Source organism: Brienomyrus brachyistius, chromosome 11 (genome assembly GCF_023856365.1).
Source record: "Brienomyrus brachyistius isolate T26 chromosome 11, BBRACH_0.4, whole genome shotgun sequence".
NCBI lineage: Eukaryota > Metazoa > Chordata > Actinopteri > Osteoglossiformes > Mormyridae > Brienomyrus > Brienomyrus brachyistius.
In genome coordinates, this window is record NC_064543.1 from 13,478,597 (window position 1) to 13,493,146 (window position 14,550).

At 51.1% G+C, this 14,550-nt stretch overlaps 1 protein-coding gene across 1 annotated transcript in view; it reads right to left on the minus strand.

Moving 5' to 3' along the window:
- Positions 1-1,015: 1,015 nt before the first annotated feature.
- LOC125704115 (potassium/sodium hyperpolarization-activated cyclic nucleotide-gated channel 3-like) overlaps positions 1,016-14,550 on the minus strand; it is a 66,321-nt gene continuing 52,786 nt past the window's right edge. Inside the window, exons 5-9 of the mRNA XM_048969444.1 lie at positions 14,284-14,430; positions 13,663-13,903; positions 6,161-6,325; positions 3,434-4,093; positions 1,016-3,133 (exon numbers count right to left, since the gene is read on the minus strand). Coding sequence (XP_048825401.1) covers positions 2,295-3,133; positions 3,434-4,093; positions 6,161-6,325; positions 13,663-13,903; positions 14,284-14,430 — 2,052 coding nt within the window. The 3' untranslated portion in view covers positions 1,016-2,294. The remainder of the gene's footprint in view (positions 3,134-3,433; positions 4,094-6,160; positions 6,326-13,662; positions 13,904-14,283; positions 14,431-14,550) is intronic.

A 14,550-nucleotide genomic window follows, 5' to 3' on the forward strand; every position in this document is an offset into this window, starting at 1 on the left:
GCCCCTGTCTATTCCAGAACAGGGTCTGCACTTGGCAAACTCCAGTGGTTTAGCTGTCAGCTACCATGTGGACCCTGGTGGAACATCAGTGCTTCAAGGACTTCTGGGCTGCGACTCACTGCCATCAGACACAACTTGTTAAAAAGCTGCAGAACAGGAAATATAAGCAGGGAAAAAAATCTACTGGATACCTTTGGCCAAATATGGGTCAGAGAAAATAGGATTTGTTTCAGGAGAAAATAGGATTTCTTTTCTTAAAATGGCGACAGGCGACAATATCCAGAATACCGTCACGGGTGTCTGTATCGTTCAGTGGCGGTCCACTCTCAACCGTCACTGTCACAATCGCTATGGACGACACCTCATCCATTAGGCTTTCTGGACACGCACCTGCCGGATGCGATGGATGCAGCTGTCTGTCATCGCAGAGGTGGCTTTGAGATGCTATGTTTCCCTAAATCCAGCTGTTACCGTCAATCCTGTATATAACTGTACAACTAGGGGGCACCATCCTGTCTGCCTCTTCCCCAGCTGACATCAGTATTAGCAACATACTAAAATAAAACTACATGTGTGTGTGGGGGGGGGGTGTCTGTCTCGGAGATCAAAACCACTTATTTTGCCTCGTGGTGGGGGGGCAGAATCTGTTGGAAGATTCTGCCAAAAGCAAACCAAAGGGGTCTTGAAAAAAGCGCCTGAAAGATATAGCAAGGGCCCTGCGCAAAGGGGCAGTGCCGGGATGATTGTGTTGGAGGCTGTCGAGTCTTCTTGTTACACGGTGACCGAACGCTGTCAACAAGCCGATGCAGGCCCAAAAGGGGCAAAGTGTGCAGGGAAGTTGAGCGCCTGTCTGCTCCAATTAAGTCTGGGAGATTGAGTGGCCAGCTGAGAATCCAACGCAGTGAGAGCTCCTGTAGCTGTCAGACAGGAAGAGGGGGACAGCCTGACCGGGACTTCCTTTGTCATATTAATGACTGACAGCTATAGCTACCAATAAATAGCGTATGGTAACACATTCCATTGGCTGTTTATTTTCATGGCTGGTTAGGCATGCTACCCTGTAACTACAATCTCTGGACCCAGCAGAACACTCATTTTTAAATCAGCAGCTTCTAAGCAGAGGAACACTGAATTTTATGGAAAAGGAGACCAATAACATGAATATGAATGAATGCATTTACTCAGCAGTCATTTGGCAATGCAAAGCACATGGGTGTACACTAAACATCCGATTCATCTTTAATTTAACTCCTTATTGCCTGTAAAGTATCATTTTCTTTGTAATCCCTGACTGGATTTGGGTTGGAATCTATAAACCTTTCAGAGAAGACAGGGGAGAGAAGCCACATACAGTATATTAGGAGAGAAGATCTGGTGAAGCGCTGCCTCTAGTGGAAAACAAACTCAGGGTTAGGCCCCCCCACAGCTATGTGCCCATTCCCCCCCCCACACACACACACAAAGGCAAACGTAAAGCCCTGTCTCCTTCCCTGCTACCTGTACTAGGAAGACTTTGAAAGTTTAGTGATTCTTTAGGATACTGCTGCGAACAGTACAGTCAGCCTGTCACAAAAAATCGTGACGTTTTCAGCATATAATCTCACAGATCTGTGACTCTCTGCAGTAGTATTCGATAACACTTCTCATAAGTAAAATGCTGAAAATAAGAAAACACCTGGAATGATTGCTAAAGGAGTTATTTTGGTTTTCTTTAAATGCCAAGCCACTTGCTCCACCAATGGACAGCGTGGCTAAAGCATTTCGGTAAAACAAAATCAAACAGGATCGGCTCCACCTGAACCCGCATGCGACGCTACAGGAGATATGTTTGCATCCCAGAAACACGTCTCAGGTCTATAAAAACTCGTTTTGTATAGAGGCCTCTTATGCATGCGGGGGTCAGAGCAGGAAGCACCTGCAGGGCCGGACCCGTATGGAGGATTACCATGACCTCTTCTCCATATCACCAAAAGAGCAGGAGATGATCACTTGGCATAGTTCAGAAAATATATACCCTGTTCCACGTGACCCTCACACCCACTGGGCACAAAGTTTCCTTAATCCTCTGCTTAAGAAGCAAAGGACACAAAGGCTAAACTAAATTTTGATCTAGAACCCTAATTCACCCCTGTCAACCTGTCTTTGAAAACACAGTTATATTATGAGGAGGGAAATAATGACGCTTGAAACACAGTGAATCTTGGGGATTAAAGGAGAAAGAAAAAAAGAAAAATATCACAGGACAAAATAGTTTCTCTCAGTCCAGAGGGGGTGTGGAAGGGCGTGACTCTGTTTCACAAGTTGGACGGGAGTTTGGAGCGAACTGGTTCCAGGTCAGAGGTGAGGCCTTTATGAGGCGGCAGCGTGGGTGACGACCCCGCAGATGGAGTCTGAGGCGAGCCTGTGGGGGAGGGCTGCCTGGAGAGAGTCATGTGACTGGGAAGGGCACTGCAGGGCCTGCTGGCCAGTGTGGGCGAGGAGAATGGAGAGAAGCACGAGCCCAGGTCCCGAAGGGGCGGCGGGTGCGGCGGCGAGGCACTGATGGCCCAGGCCGCGCCCTGGGAGAGGCTGGGGTGCGAGGTGGAGATGAGTCTCAGGTCCTGGGAGAAGCGGCCTTGTGGCGAATCAAAGGCTGAGGGCGGGGCCCCGCAGGTGGGCGTCTGCGGCTGAGGCAGCGAGCTACGAGAGCTGAAAGTGCTGGAAGGCTCGAGGAAAGGGAAAGTCCGGCCAGAGACAGGGCTCTGGGAGGCAGGGCTGGGCACCAAGGGCGTGCAGCAGGGGGAGCCATACTGTATTAGAGAGGCTAGGGGAGAGCGTTCCGGGGCTGGGGGCAACTCTGCGGCTGGCGACCCCGTAAAGGTCCTGCTGGGCGACGGGGAGCCCGATGAGGGCTCCGGGAAGAGCCCACCGCTTACAGAGGTCCTGCCCCCGATCATACACTGCTTGAGGGAGCCTGCCTGGGAGGGCCGACGCGGCGGGGGCTGGAGCTGGGCCTGGAGGAGGCTGGCTGAACTGGAGCTCAGGGGGCTTGTGTGGGGGGCTGACGAGCTGCTAAGTCCTCCTGTTGCCCCCCTACTGCCAACCCCGGTACCTCCCCCAGTATCTGCTCCTGATACCCCACCAGTAATTCTATCTGAAGCCCCCCCGATATCTGCCCCTAATAACCCACCTGTAACTCTTCCTGAGACCCCCCCAATATCTGCCCCTAATAACCCACCTGTAACTCTTCCTGAGACCCCCCCAATATCTGCCCCTGTTACACCACCTATAACTCTTCCCAAGGCCCCCCCAATATCTGCTCCTATTACCCCACTTGTAAATCTTCCCGAGGCCCCCCCAATATCTGCCCCTGTAAATCCCCCTGAGGCACCCCCACTAACTTCCACAGTAAGCCCTTTTGCAGATCCCCCTGCAGTGCCCCCTATAGCCCCACCCATTGCTTCCCCCAGTGCCCCCTGCTGGAAGAGGCCTGTCAGTGAATGCTGGCTACCCCGAGAGGCCTGCTGCTGGGGGGGTGGGTGATGCAGCTGTGCTGTACTGGAAGATGGCGAGCTGGACACGGAGAAGCGTCCCAGGGAGATGGAGCCAGACCTGTGGGACCTCGTTTGGGACCCGGGGCCTGACACTGGATGCTGACCCTGAAGGGAAGCCAGCAGGGGGACATCCGTACCCGTCCGTGACCAGGGAGAGGGCGTGCCAGGCTGAGAGTCGATGGCGGAGCTGGGGGAGCCAGAGGAGCGGGCCACCGACGGGCCGAACCTTTTGGGGCGGCTGGACGGGTCCTTCATGGAGCCCAAAACAGAGGCAGGAGGACGGAAGATGGAGGTAGGCAGGTGGGGGTGGTGAGTCAGCGCAATGGCGACTGAGGTGGTGGCGGCCGCCGCCTGGAGGGGAGCCTGGATGAGCGGGGCCCATATGACGGGCGTGGGCGAGGGCGGGGCCGGGGGCGGAGCCGACTGCAGCAGGTGCGCGCAGTGCGCCATCTCCCGGTCGTGCTGCACTATCTGCTGGATGATCTCGTTCTCCTGGTAGTTGAACATGCCTGAGCTGAGGTCGTGCTGCACTTTGTGTTGCAGAATGGAGTTCTTCTTCCCTGGAAGGTCATGGAGAATTAGAAGGTCACCATTTATAATGCTTTATGAATGCATTATTTAATACGAATGTGTTTATAAATGACTAAAATCATGGCCTTAAGTGTTACTGATTTTAATTTAAATTGTACATAAACAATGAGATGAATAGTACAAAAACTAGACAACTGCGGTGGAACCTTTCCCAGGTCCAACACACCTCTTAAAGGTACAACAGCAGAAGTGCACCTGAAAGTCAAACTGGCAAACTCATGGCCAGAAGATCAGTCGCTTAAGGACTCTTCTAGCTAATTGACTGTATCACCTGAACGTGCTCACAGACTATTTCAGGGAACAGGAAGAGCAGGGTGTCAATGGGGCTTGGAGTCATTCTGAAAGCGCCATTTGGTTTCACTGGTGCTCCTGAAAAAAGCGTCACACAAACAGCCAAGCGCACGTGTGTCAAGGAGCCGACGTTTGCTTAAGGGGAAGAGTGGCTCATTCCAGCAATTCTGTATGGGGCCATAAGAGTCCACAACAAATACTGCATTTAATTATTACTACATAAAAACGGCCGTTTTATCTTCCGTCTGGTCGCTTATCGAAGCCTGCAGCTAGCAGCCTCATAAAATATACAGTGAAAATGTTATAACCTAAACCACGATCCATCATTTCAAAGCAGAAACGGAAGATCAAACACCAGACAGTGTTGGGGAACACTACAGTGATACCATGCTGTAAACTCATTGTTTTAAAAAGCAAGAATAAAATGTCAGATTTTAGCCATCGCTGGTAAAATATGTCTATTTGCAGAGACAGAAACATTGCTTTGTATAATGCATATAGCATATGGAATAAGAGGCAGAGACGGGTCTATTTCCTTTCGGGGTTGTCAAGTGCATGGCAGGCAACTCTGTCTGTAAACATCGGTCGCATAATAACCCAAATTAATTTGGTTCGGGGAGGAAGGAGGTGACACACATGCTGGCCAGTCGACACCAAAGGTACACCTGCATTCTGGCTATGGACTGATTGCTCAGCCGGAGACAGAAGTCATCTCAGAATAGAGAAGAGCAAGGTCCAGCAGCACACCGAAGAAAGGGCATCTATAATGTACAGAGACTCTACAGATAGGTTACAAGGGCTGAACCATTCGGAGCATGGGGGAGGGGTGCTGCTGAATGTACCAATCGCCCACAGACACAGATGCACAGACACAAAACTGCACTTCCTCTATCTCTTGAATTCATAAAAATAAACGGCAAATATTGCTGCCATGCCACATTTTGTAAATATAAGTACAGCTTGGTCTGAATTAAAAAAATAAATAAAGTTACATAATAACAGATGGAACTGAATTATAGATTTACTGACAGATTATAGACAGATCATCACTGCAGGCTAGTAATTGACCTCTGACCTCTGGGGACCCCCGGTTCATCTGGTGAGTGGTCATCGGATTGCCTCAGCCTATTAAGGTTCTGATTAATTATCGGAGTAGCCGTTGTTTAAACAAGTTCATTATACAGAAGAGTTCAGAAAGGCAAACACGATTTATTTATGGGGCTCGAAGCAGCTCAAATCCGAGAGGTCAAAGGGGAAAAAATCAGCAGCTGATGACATCACCCTCGGTAACATGGATTCATCTGGGGGGGAGGGGGGACTAAAACCACAGAAATAGAGCAGTCCCATTCTTTTTAATTATTAATTTAAAAAAAATTTCTTTTCCACTACAGAAGGTCAGGAGAGTTAACAGTTTTGGTGACAGACCCATTTTTGGTCCATCCGCCGTGGAGAAGATCTGCTTCTCTGCACCAGGAATAATAACCTCGTTTTCGGGAGACTTTCACTCAAAATGGCTCCCAGCGAAAGCCCGAAATGTCAATCCCTTGGCAGCTGTTCCACAGCCAGATGTTGCCCGGGCTGTGCGGAGCGCGCCGTTTGGGGGCTGGGGAGGACAGGACTCGAAAGGCAGGGACACAGCGACTGGCACGCCAGCCTCTAGGAAACGTCCAACGCTTAAACAGTCGGGTCCCCCATCCATGGTGGTCACTGCATCCCAGACCGTATTCAGGACACCATGCTCTCACCTATGCGGTCGAGGCGGTCCAGCGCCACAGTCTCGAAGGCCCGCCGCATCATGGGATACTCCTCCAGCACCTCGTTAAAGTTGTCCACAGAGAGCGAGTAGAGCCGGCAGTAGGTGTCCGCCCGCACGCTGGCCGTCCTCCTTCCCCGGGTGAGCAGGCAGATCTCTGCAGGGGAAACAGACCAAAGCCATTACTACCACTGCTGCCGTCGTTATTAGTATTGAATTACTTATTATTATGATACTGTTGTTTAGCTGCTTTGCAGACGGTGTGTGTAGCTCAGCAGGTCAAGGCTCTGTGTCTGTCACCAGAAGGTTGGCAGTTAGAATCCCAGGACTGTCACATGAATGCCATTATCAGGCCCCAGAGCAAGGCCCCTAACCCCCCTCCCCCACCGGACCCTGCACTGTGACCTCCAAGGTTAGTCTCACCTGTCTGTGTGTCTCACGGACAGCAAGAGAATCCCCCCCCCCCACAGGGATGACTAAGCATCCCTATTGACACATGTATCTCCACTCCACAGTACCCTGTTTTAGGTGGGAGACATTACAGCAGTTACGTAAACATAAAAACCAGGCCTAATCGAAAGCAGAGAGCAGCACACATGTAATGAAATAACGCACCATGTCTCCTTCAGCTGTGAATTCAATTAAAACCCCATTGGTCGTCTTCCTTTCCACGGTGGATACGGTTAACTGGAAGATACCAATGAAACCGTCATCTGTGAACATCTTGTGGAGGAGTAGAGGGGAAGAAGTGAACTTCCCAGCATGCTTGCTTTCCTTCGCTGCATTATGTAAATGGAGCGTAATCCGGCACTGGCATGCTTTAAAGCGGCTCTGGAAACCTGGAGGACTTCCCCTGCCCTGCCGGATCCGAGGGCCTGGGCCTCGTTTAGGGGGCACCCTGCTGCCGGAAGCCTGCACCTGGCAACCTGTGACACTGTGGAGCACAGGCTTGGCGTCATGACAAATTCTGAAGTCTGAGAACAAAATTGCTTTTTGTGTTAGATTTCAAAAGGCAATACACGTTATTTCAGCTCAATTTATTTTTATATAGCGCCTTTCATAAGGATCGTCCCAAGGTGCTTGACTAGAGCATGTGGCAATCCAATATTACGTCATTTATACAAAACGGTGCATAAGAAAGTCAACAGGGAAGAGGGAAACAAAGAACGCTGAAAGACAATGGAGGAGAGGAAATAAAAAGCAAAAAAGCTACTGTTACTGCCATGTCTATAGCCCTTCTTTTTTTGAAGCTAATCCGCAAATCTTCTACGAGGTCAACATCAAATCCGGATCCCCCCCCATCTCCCTGACTACAGATTCTCCCTCCATCTCCCTACTCAGGATCCCCCCCATCTCCCTACTCAGGATCCCCCCCATCTCCCTACTCAGGATCCCCCCCATCTCCCTGACTCAGGATCCCCCCCATCTCCCTGACTCAGGATCCCCCCCATCTCCCTGACTCCGGATCCCCCCCATCTCCCTGACTCAGGATCCCCCCCATCTCCCTGACTCCGGATCCCCCCCATCTCCCTGACTCCGGATCCCCCCCCATCTCCCTGACTCCGGTTCCCCCCCCATCTCCCTGACTCTGGATTGTCCCCCCATCTCCCTGACTCCGGATCCCCCCCCATCTCCCTGACTCTGGATCCACCTCCATCTCCCTGACTCCGGATCCCCCCCCATCTCCCTGACTCCGGACCCCCCCCATCTCCCTGACTCCGATTCTCCCTCCATCTCCCTGACTCTGGACCCCCCCCATCTCCCTGACTCTGGATCCACCTCCATCTCCCTGACTCTGGATTCCCCTCCATCTCCCTGACTCTGGATCCACCTCCATCTCCCTGACTATGGATTCCCCTCCATCTCCCTGACTCCAGATTCTCCCCCCATCTCCCTGACTCTGGACCCCCCCATCTCCCTGACTCCGGATCCCCCTCCATCTCCCTGACTCTGGACCCCCCCCATCTCCCTGACTCAGGATCCCCCCCCATCTCCCTGACTCCGGATCCCCCCCCATCTCCCTGACTCCGGACCCCCCCCCATCTCCCTGACTCCGATTCTCCTTCCATCTCCCTGACTCTGGACCCCCCTCCATCTCCCTGACTCTGGACCCCCCCATCTCCCTGACTCTGGATCCACCTCCATCTCCCTGACTCTGGATTCCCCCCCATCTCCCTGACTCTGGACCCCCCCCCATCTCCCTGACTCTGGATCCACCTCCATCTCCCTGACTCTGGACCCCCCCCCATCTCCCTGACTCTGGACCCCCCCCCATCTCCCTGACTCTGGATCCACCTCCATCTCCCTGACTCTGGACCCCCCTCCATCTCCCTGACTCTGGACCCCCCCCATCTCCCTGACTCCGGACCCCCCCCCCATCTCCCTGACTCCAGATTCTCCCTCCATCTCCTTGACTCCGGATTCTCCCTCCATCTCCCTGACTCTGGATTGTCCCTCCATCTCCCTGACTCAGGATCCCCCCCCATCTCCCTGACTCCGGATCCCCCCCCATCTCCCTGACTCCGGACCCCCCCCATCTCCCTGACTCCGATTCTCCCTCCATCTCCCTGACTCTGGACCCCCCTCCATCTCCCTGACTCTGGACCCCCCCCATCTCCCTGACTCTGGATCCACCTCCATCTCCCTGACTCTGGATTCCCCTCCATCTCCCTGACTCTGGATTCTCCTTCCATCTCCCTGACTCTGGATCCACCTCCATCTCCCTGACTATGGATTCCCCTCCATCTCCCTGACTCCAGATTCTCCCCCCATCTCCCTGACTCTGGACCCCCCCATCTCCCTGACTCCGGATCCCCCTCCATCTCCCTGACTCTGGACCCCCCCCATCTCCCTGACTCAGGATCCCCCCCCATCTCCCTGACTCCGGATCCCCCCCCATCTCCCTGACTCCGGACCCCCCCCCATCTCCCTGACTCCGATTCTCCTTCCATCTCCCTGACTCTGGACCCCCCTCCATCTCCCTGACTCTGGACCCCCCCATCTCCCTGACTCTGGATCCACCTCCATCTCCCTGACTCTGGATTCCCCCCCATCTCCCTGACTCTGGACCCCCCCCCATCTCCCTGACTCTGGATCCACCTCCATCTCCCTGACTCTGGACCCCCCTCCATCTCCCTGACTCTGGACCCCCCCCATCTCCCTGACTCCGGACCCCCCCCCCCATCTCCCTGACTCCGATTCTCCTTCCATCTCCCTGACTCTGGACCCCCCTCCATCTCCCTGACTCTGGACCCCCCCATCTCCCTGACTCTGGATTCCCCTCCATCTCCCTGACTCCGGATTCTCCTTCCATCTCCCTGAGTCTGGACTCCCCCCCCCTCATCTCCCTGACTCCGGATCCCCCTCCATCTCCCTGACTCTGGATCCCCCTCCATCTCCCTGACTCCAGGTCCGGCTCTGAGTCCCCGACTTTTCCAGGACTCTCTCAGCTCGCATGGGGGGGTGGGGGTTGTTATGAGGCGAGCAGCAAACAGTGCACAGTGCCAGGACCAAGCGTGATTATATTAACGGTCGTCTGGAATCAATTAAAATGACCTCTGCAAAGGGCTGGGCGAAGCGAGTTAGTCCATACGGCTTGGGTTTGGCAGTTTGATGCTCCTGGTTGCATCTAAAAGCAGGCCGGGGGTCCTACTGTACCTCAGCATCCTGCCACAGCTGGCTATGTTTGACCCCTCCCTCAACCTACCATCGCTGTCAGGCTCCTGTGCCCATTACAGCGGGCAGCCCCCAGGGACGGGGAGGGGGGGGGCATGACCTTTCCAAGCCTCACGCAGGCTGGCCAGATTCCCCCGACACACAGCCTGCGGGGGTCCCTGTGGTTATTAAGGCTGGTAAATATGAGCTGTGTTGAACACCGGGTGGTGGAGGGGGGTGTCTCTGCCTCATCTTATTTTCTTATTTCTGTTTTTTTTTTTTAACTGTGTTTATACCGTATTTTTTCTGTGAGTCAAATGCCACACAATTCTGAGGAACACACATCACTTGAATGCCACCCCTGGGGGGGGGGGGGCATCCCTCAAATGACCCCTTCAGATCCCCCCGCTGCTTTGATCAAACAAGAGATGGGAGGGATGGGGGGAGGTCATTTGGGCCCCCCCTGCACTCCGCGGTAACGTATGGGATGCGGGGCTGGTATGCAGAGCCCCTGGATCTGCCTGCAGATTAGCAACATGCTGATGTGTGATGCCCCTGACTGGCCACAGGGCTCGGGGGGGGGGGGCAGAGGTGTCATGGCCACAAACAAGGGCTACAGCCTAAGGCTCCAGTAACATCAGGGACCCCACCTCAGAAAATAAAGGAACCGTTAACGGCTTATTAAATCGGGGCTATTGATCCACCAGCACACTGATTAGCACATTGACATTGCATCTTTTTCATCAGCAAAACTCATGTTTCTCTTTCAGCTCCAAAAAATAGCTCAAGCCACATCAGCCTAGAGCCCCCAGACAAGTTAATGCAGCCGGGGGCCACAGAACCACCCTTGAAACAAAAAATATCCTCTAAGGACAAATTAAGAAAACTGTGGCCTTCAAACTCTATGCATTACATTTCGGAAAATCAAGTAGAAAAGTGTTTCCCAATTCATACCTCAGGAACCCCCAGATGGTCCACATTTTTGCTCCCTCTCAGCTCCCAGTAGGGTTAGGGATGTGGACTGTCTGGCAGGGAGCTGTGAGGGAGCAAAAACGTGGACCGTCTGGGGAGTCCCGGAGGACCGGGTTGGGAAACACTAAATTAGAAAATGAGGAAAGTAACTAATCATCTATCCATTTATATCTTATTCTTTTGAGTCAACACTGAAAAATTACAATGGGCTATGAAATAATGTACCATACAGGTAAGCGATAATAGCAGCGTCCCAGAAGGTTAGTCCGGTTTCCTGTCCCGTTCATATTACCTTCAGCAATAATACACCTCCATCCCCCTGTCAACCTAAATCCTCCTCCCAGATACTGGTTACTCCACTTCTCCCCTCTGCCACTGAGAGATAAATCGCACCATCTAAGTGGAAAGACATGGATGGACTAGAAAATATAAATCAATGGCTCTAGTCTTCTGACACACCACCAACATAACCCCTCTGTTACAATATGAAAAGGAAAAACTACAAAAAACACAAGTATTTCCTTAGCTTTCAACAATTCAGAATTTCCCAATTCCCTCCCCACAGGATATTAATCTTGTTTTACTGAATAAAAGGGCCAGCATTTTTCTGTAAAATAAACTATGGAGAAAGATTTATGTCTAAAGAAATCATACTTAAATGTCACAATAATGTCGTAATTTTATGAAACACAAATCCATGTTCAGACTTGCAAATGTATGCGTGTGCCTTTCCAAGGTTACGAATTTCAATTTACGCGTTTACAAATTCAGCCTTAAATTTACGAATTACTAGTTAAGTGTGGAAAGTTACGTTGCCAGTGGCCAATGAGTTTTGACAAAAAAAAAATCTCAGTGCTATAAACATCGGATGACTGTATGCCAAATGGAAAGCTCCGGAGAACTGAGGGGGCTGAGCTGAAAGCGGAAGGAGACTTACGTCTTGCGAATCCAAAATCACAATGAGATTTTTTTTGTTAAAAGCCATCGAGTCTGAGGCTACAGATCTGCACTAGCAATCGGAAAGTTGCCAGGTCAAATGCCATGAATACCAGGAGTGATTCTACGAGGTACTTCTCCGTTGGACCCTTGAGCAAGGCCTTCAACATGCAGCTCCTTCATCCTGGGTATGACGTTAAACCCACGTCTACAGTAGCCCTGCAATCAGGTCCTTCAACTTACAGGGAAAATTTGGGGGTTGGTGGCAGGACTGGCACTGCAGCCACCGGCAAAACAAAACTTCACACTCTTCCATTCCATTTGGACTAGTGTGGTCCTGAGGTATCACCCGCCGCACGGCTGCTCTCGGGTTCTCACGCCTGTGATGGGTTGTCGTGTGGAGGGTACAGCAGCACACCGTATCAGCACACACTCCTAACCTCTACCTCACTGGCCACTGGCAACATAACTTTCCCCAATTAACTAGTGATTAGTAGTAACTAGTGTTTCATCAACATAGTTCTGAAGTTGCAAATATAAAAACTGTGATTTGTAATCACAACTTGAATATCGTAAACTCATCCACTTCCGGGATAGGCTCTGGACCCCCCGCGACCCAGTAGGATAAGCGGTTTGGAAAATGGATGGATGGATGGATGGATGGATGGATGGATGGATGGATGGATGGATGTTTAGCGTCCTCAAACTGAATCGTCCAGAAACACAAATCCCAAGGACAAAGCAGGAAATCTTCAGACAAAACACCGTACAGGCAATGTCGCTGAAACCCTCACTAAATAATAGGGGATTCTGGAATGTTCTGGCACATTTACAGTACTGGGGAACCCAAGTAGGAGCAGGGATTGCTGCTAGCATGTTTAGTCTCCCGATACACCAAGAAAAATCTGAAACTCGGACAGACCAAGTTCCAGGAAATGCCCGGCTGGGGGATTTTTCCAGGTGCAGCTTCCCTGGCAAGTCAGGAATATCTTCTGGGTAATGAGAGCAAAAACAAACCTCCCTGCTGGCCCAAGATCATTGCAGGATGTGCCATTCAAACTGCCCAAGGTAGTTCAGTTTCTTGATGCATGCTTATTTAAATACGCAAAACCAAATCGAACTGGAAATCCAAGAGTGTTTAGCAGGAGCTGAGTGTAATTTATCGACCTTTGGGGAAGTGTGTGAAATCATGTAAATCTCATAAGAATTCTTTATTAAAAAAAACCTACTGTACATACAAGTGTACAAAACCACCTATGTGACACTGAATTACATCTGCACCATTGCTCGCTATTTTTGAAACAAGATTAAAAACATATTTTTACTCGTTAGCATTTGAAGTACCCGATGGTTAAACTATGATTGTTTTATTCATTTTATTTATTTATGTATTTTGTTCTTGTGGTTCATTGTGTTTACTGGTGTTTTGTACAGCACTTCGGTTGAAACGTGGAGCCTTTAAAAGTGATTTATTGATTGATTGATCTGGGCACTTGTGCACATCAGCACTGAAATCTGATAACCATCTGAAGAGCGAAAATCACGCGAATGCAAGTTCATTTACTTTTGTTTTCTGACCAATTCTGCAAACACACAGAACAGCCACTTATGTCAGCTTTCTGTCTGTACCTTCTGGGCTCTTAAGGTCCCCCGGGAATCCCAGAAAATTACTAAAATTCAGCTGTTTGCGCAGAAGACTCGCTTTTACCTGGGTTCTGCTGGTGCTGTGCTTTTACCGGTGCTGCTCAGGAGAAGCTCACCTCAGAGATGAACACTCTGTCCACCTGCTTTGGTGTCTTCCTCACATGCCATGGAATGGTATTATGAATACTAAAGCTGAAGTGGGTTCTATCTCCCTGGCCACATGACCTCTTGTCTGAACCCCCCCTCCCTTTCCCTGTCAACGATCTGCCAAAAGGCCCCCTCCTTTACCCCCGAAGTAGGATCCATCGGAGAGTTTGGTCTCCTTGTTGCCCTTGGTGAGCACGCTCACCACCCCGTGCTGGATGAAGTACATCTTCTTGCCGATGGTGCCCTCACGGATGATGTAGTCGCCCGGCTGGAAGACCTCGAAGCGCAGCTTGGTCAGCATGGAGGTTACGAAGTTGGGGTCAGCGTTGGCGAACAGCGGCATGGAGGCCACCAGCTTGCGGCAGTTGAAATTGATGATCTCCTGTTTGATGAGAAAGGCATCGAGGCTTGATCTCTCTCCACTGAGAGTTATACTTTAACCCATTGAAAACCCAAATGCATATTGATGTCAACTTTCTACGATTCTAGGTCCAACACAAAGCTTTTCATGGGGCTCCAGCCATGCCACAACACTGGTTCAGGTACTGTAGTATTAATTGTAAATAACTCAGTTAATTAGTTGTTCGAGCAAATTTCAGGAATTGGTGGTACTCTTTCAGAGGAACCACTGCTGTGATTGTGAGATGATGAGAGGGACACAATGAGAATGATCGTACAGGGAGAAGATTCATAATGTCATGGCAAGAGTGATGATAGAGGGTGCAATGATCCTATTGGTCACACCGAAAGGAATCCACCCACCTCCCTCAGCGGCTCGTTCAGCTCCCCTAGGATACTCTCCTCATCAAACATCTTGCCCTGGTAGCGGTGCTCGTAGTAGTCGTGGATCCTCTGCCTCATGTCAGCAGGAAGCTTGTGGAAGGACATGTACTGCTCCACCTGCTTGTACTGCAGAGAGAAACCACAAGGGGGCCCCGTGATCACTGACGGGGCCCTGACACCCGCAGCTGACGGCCCAACAGATTCATAAACACAGCAGCTCCCGCTGAACACAAAATACAAACACGT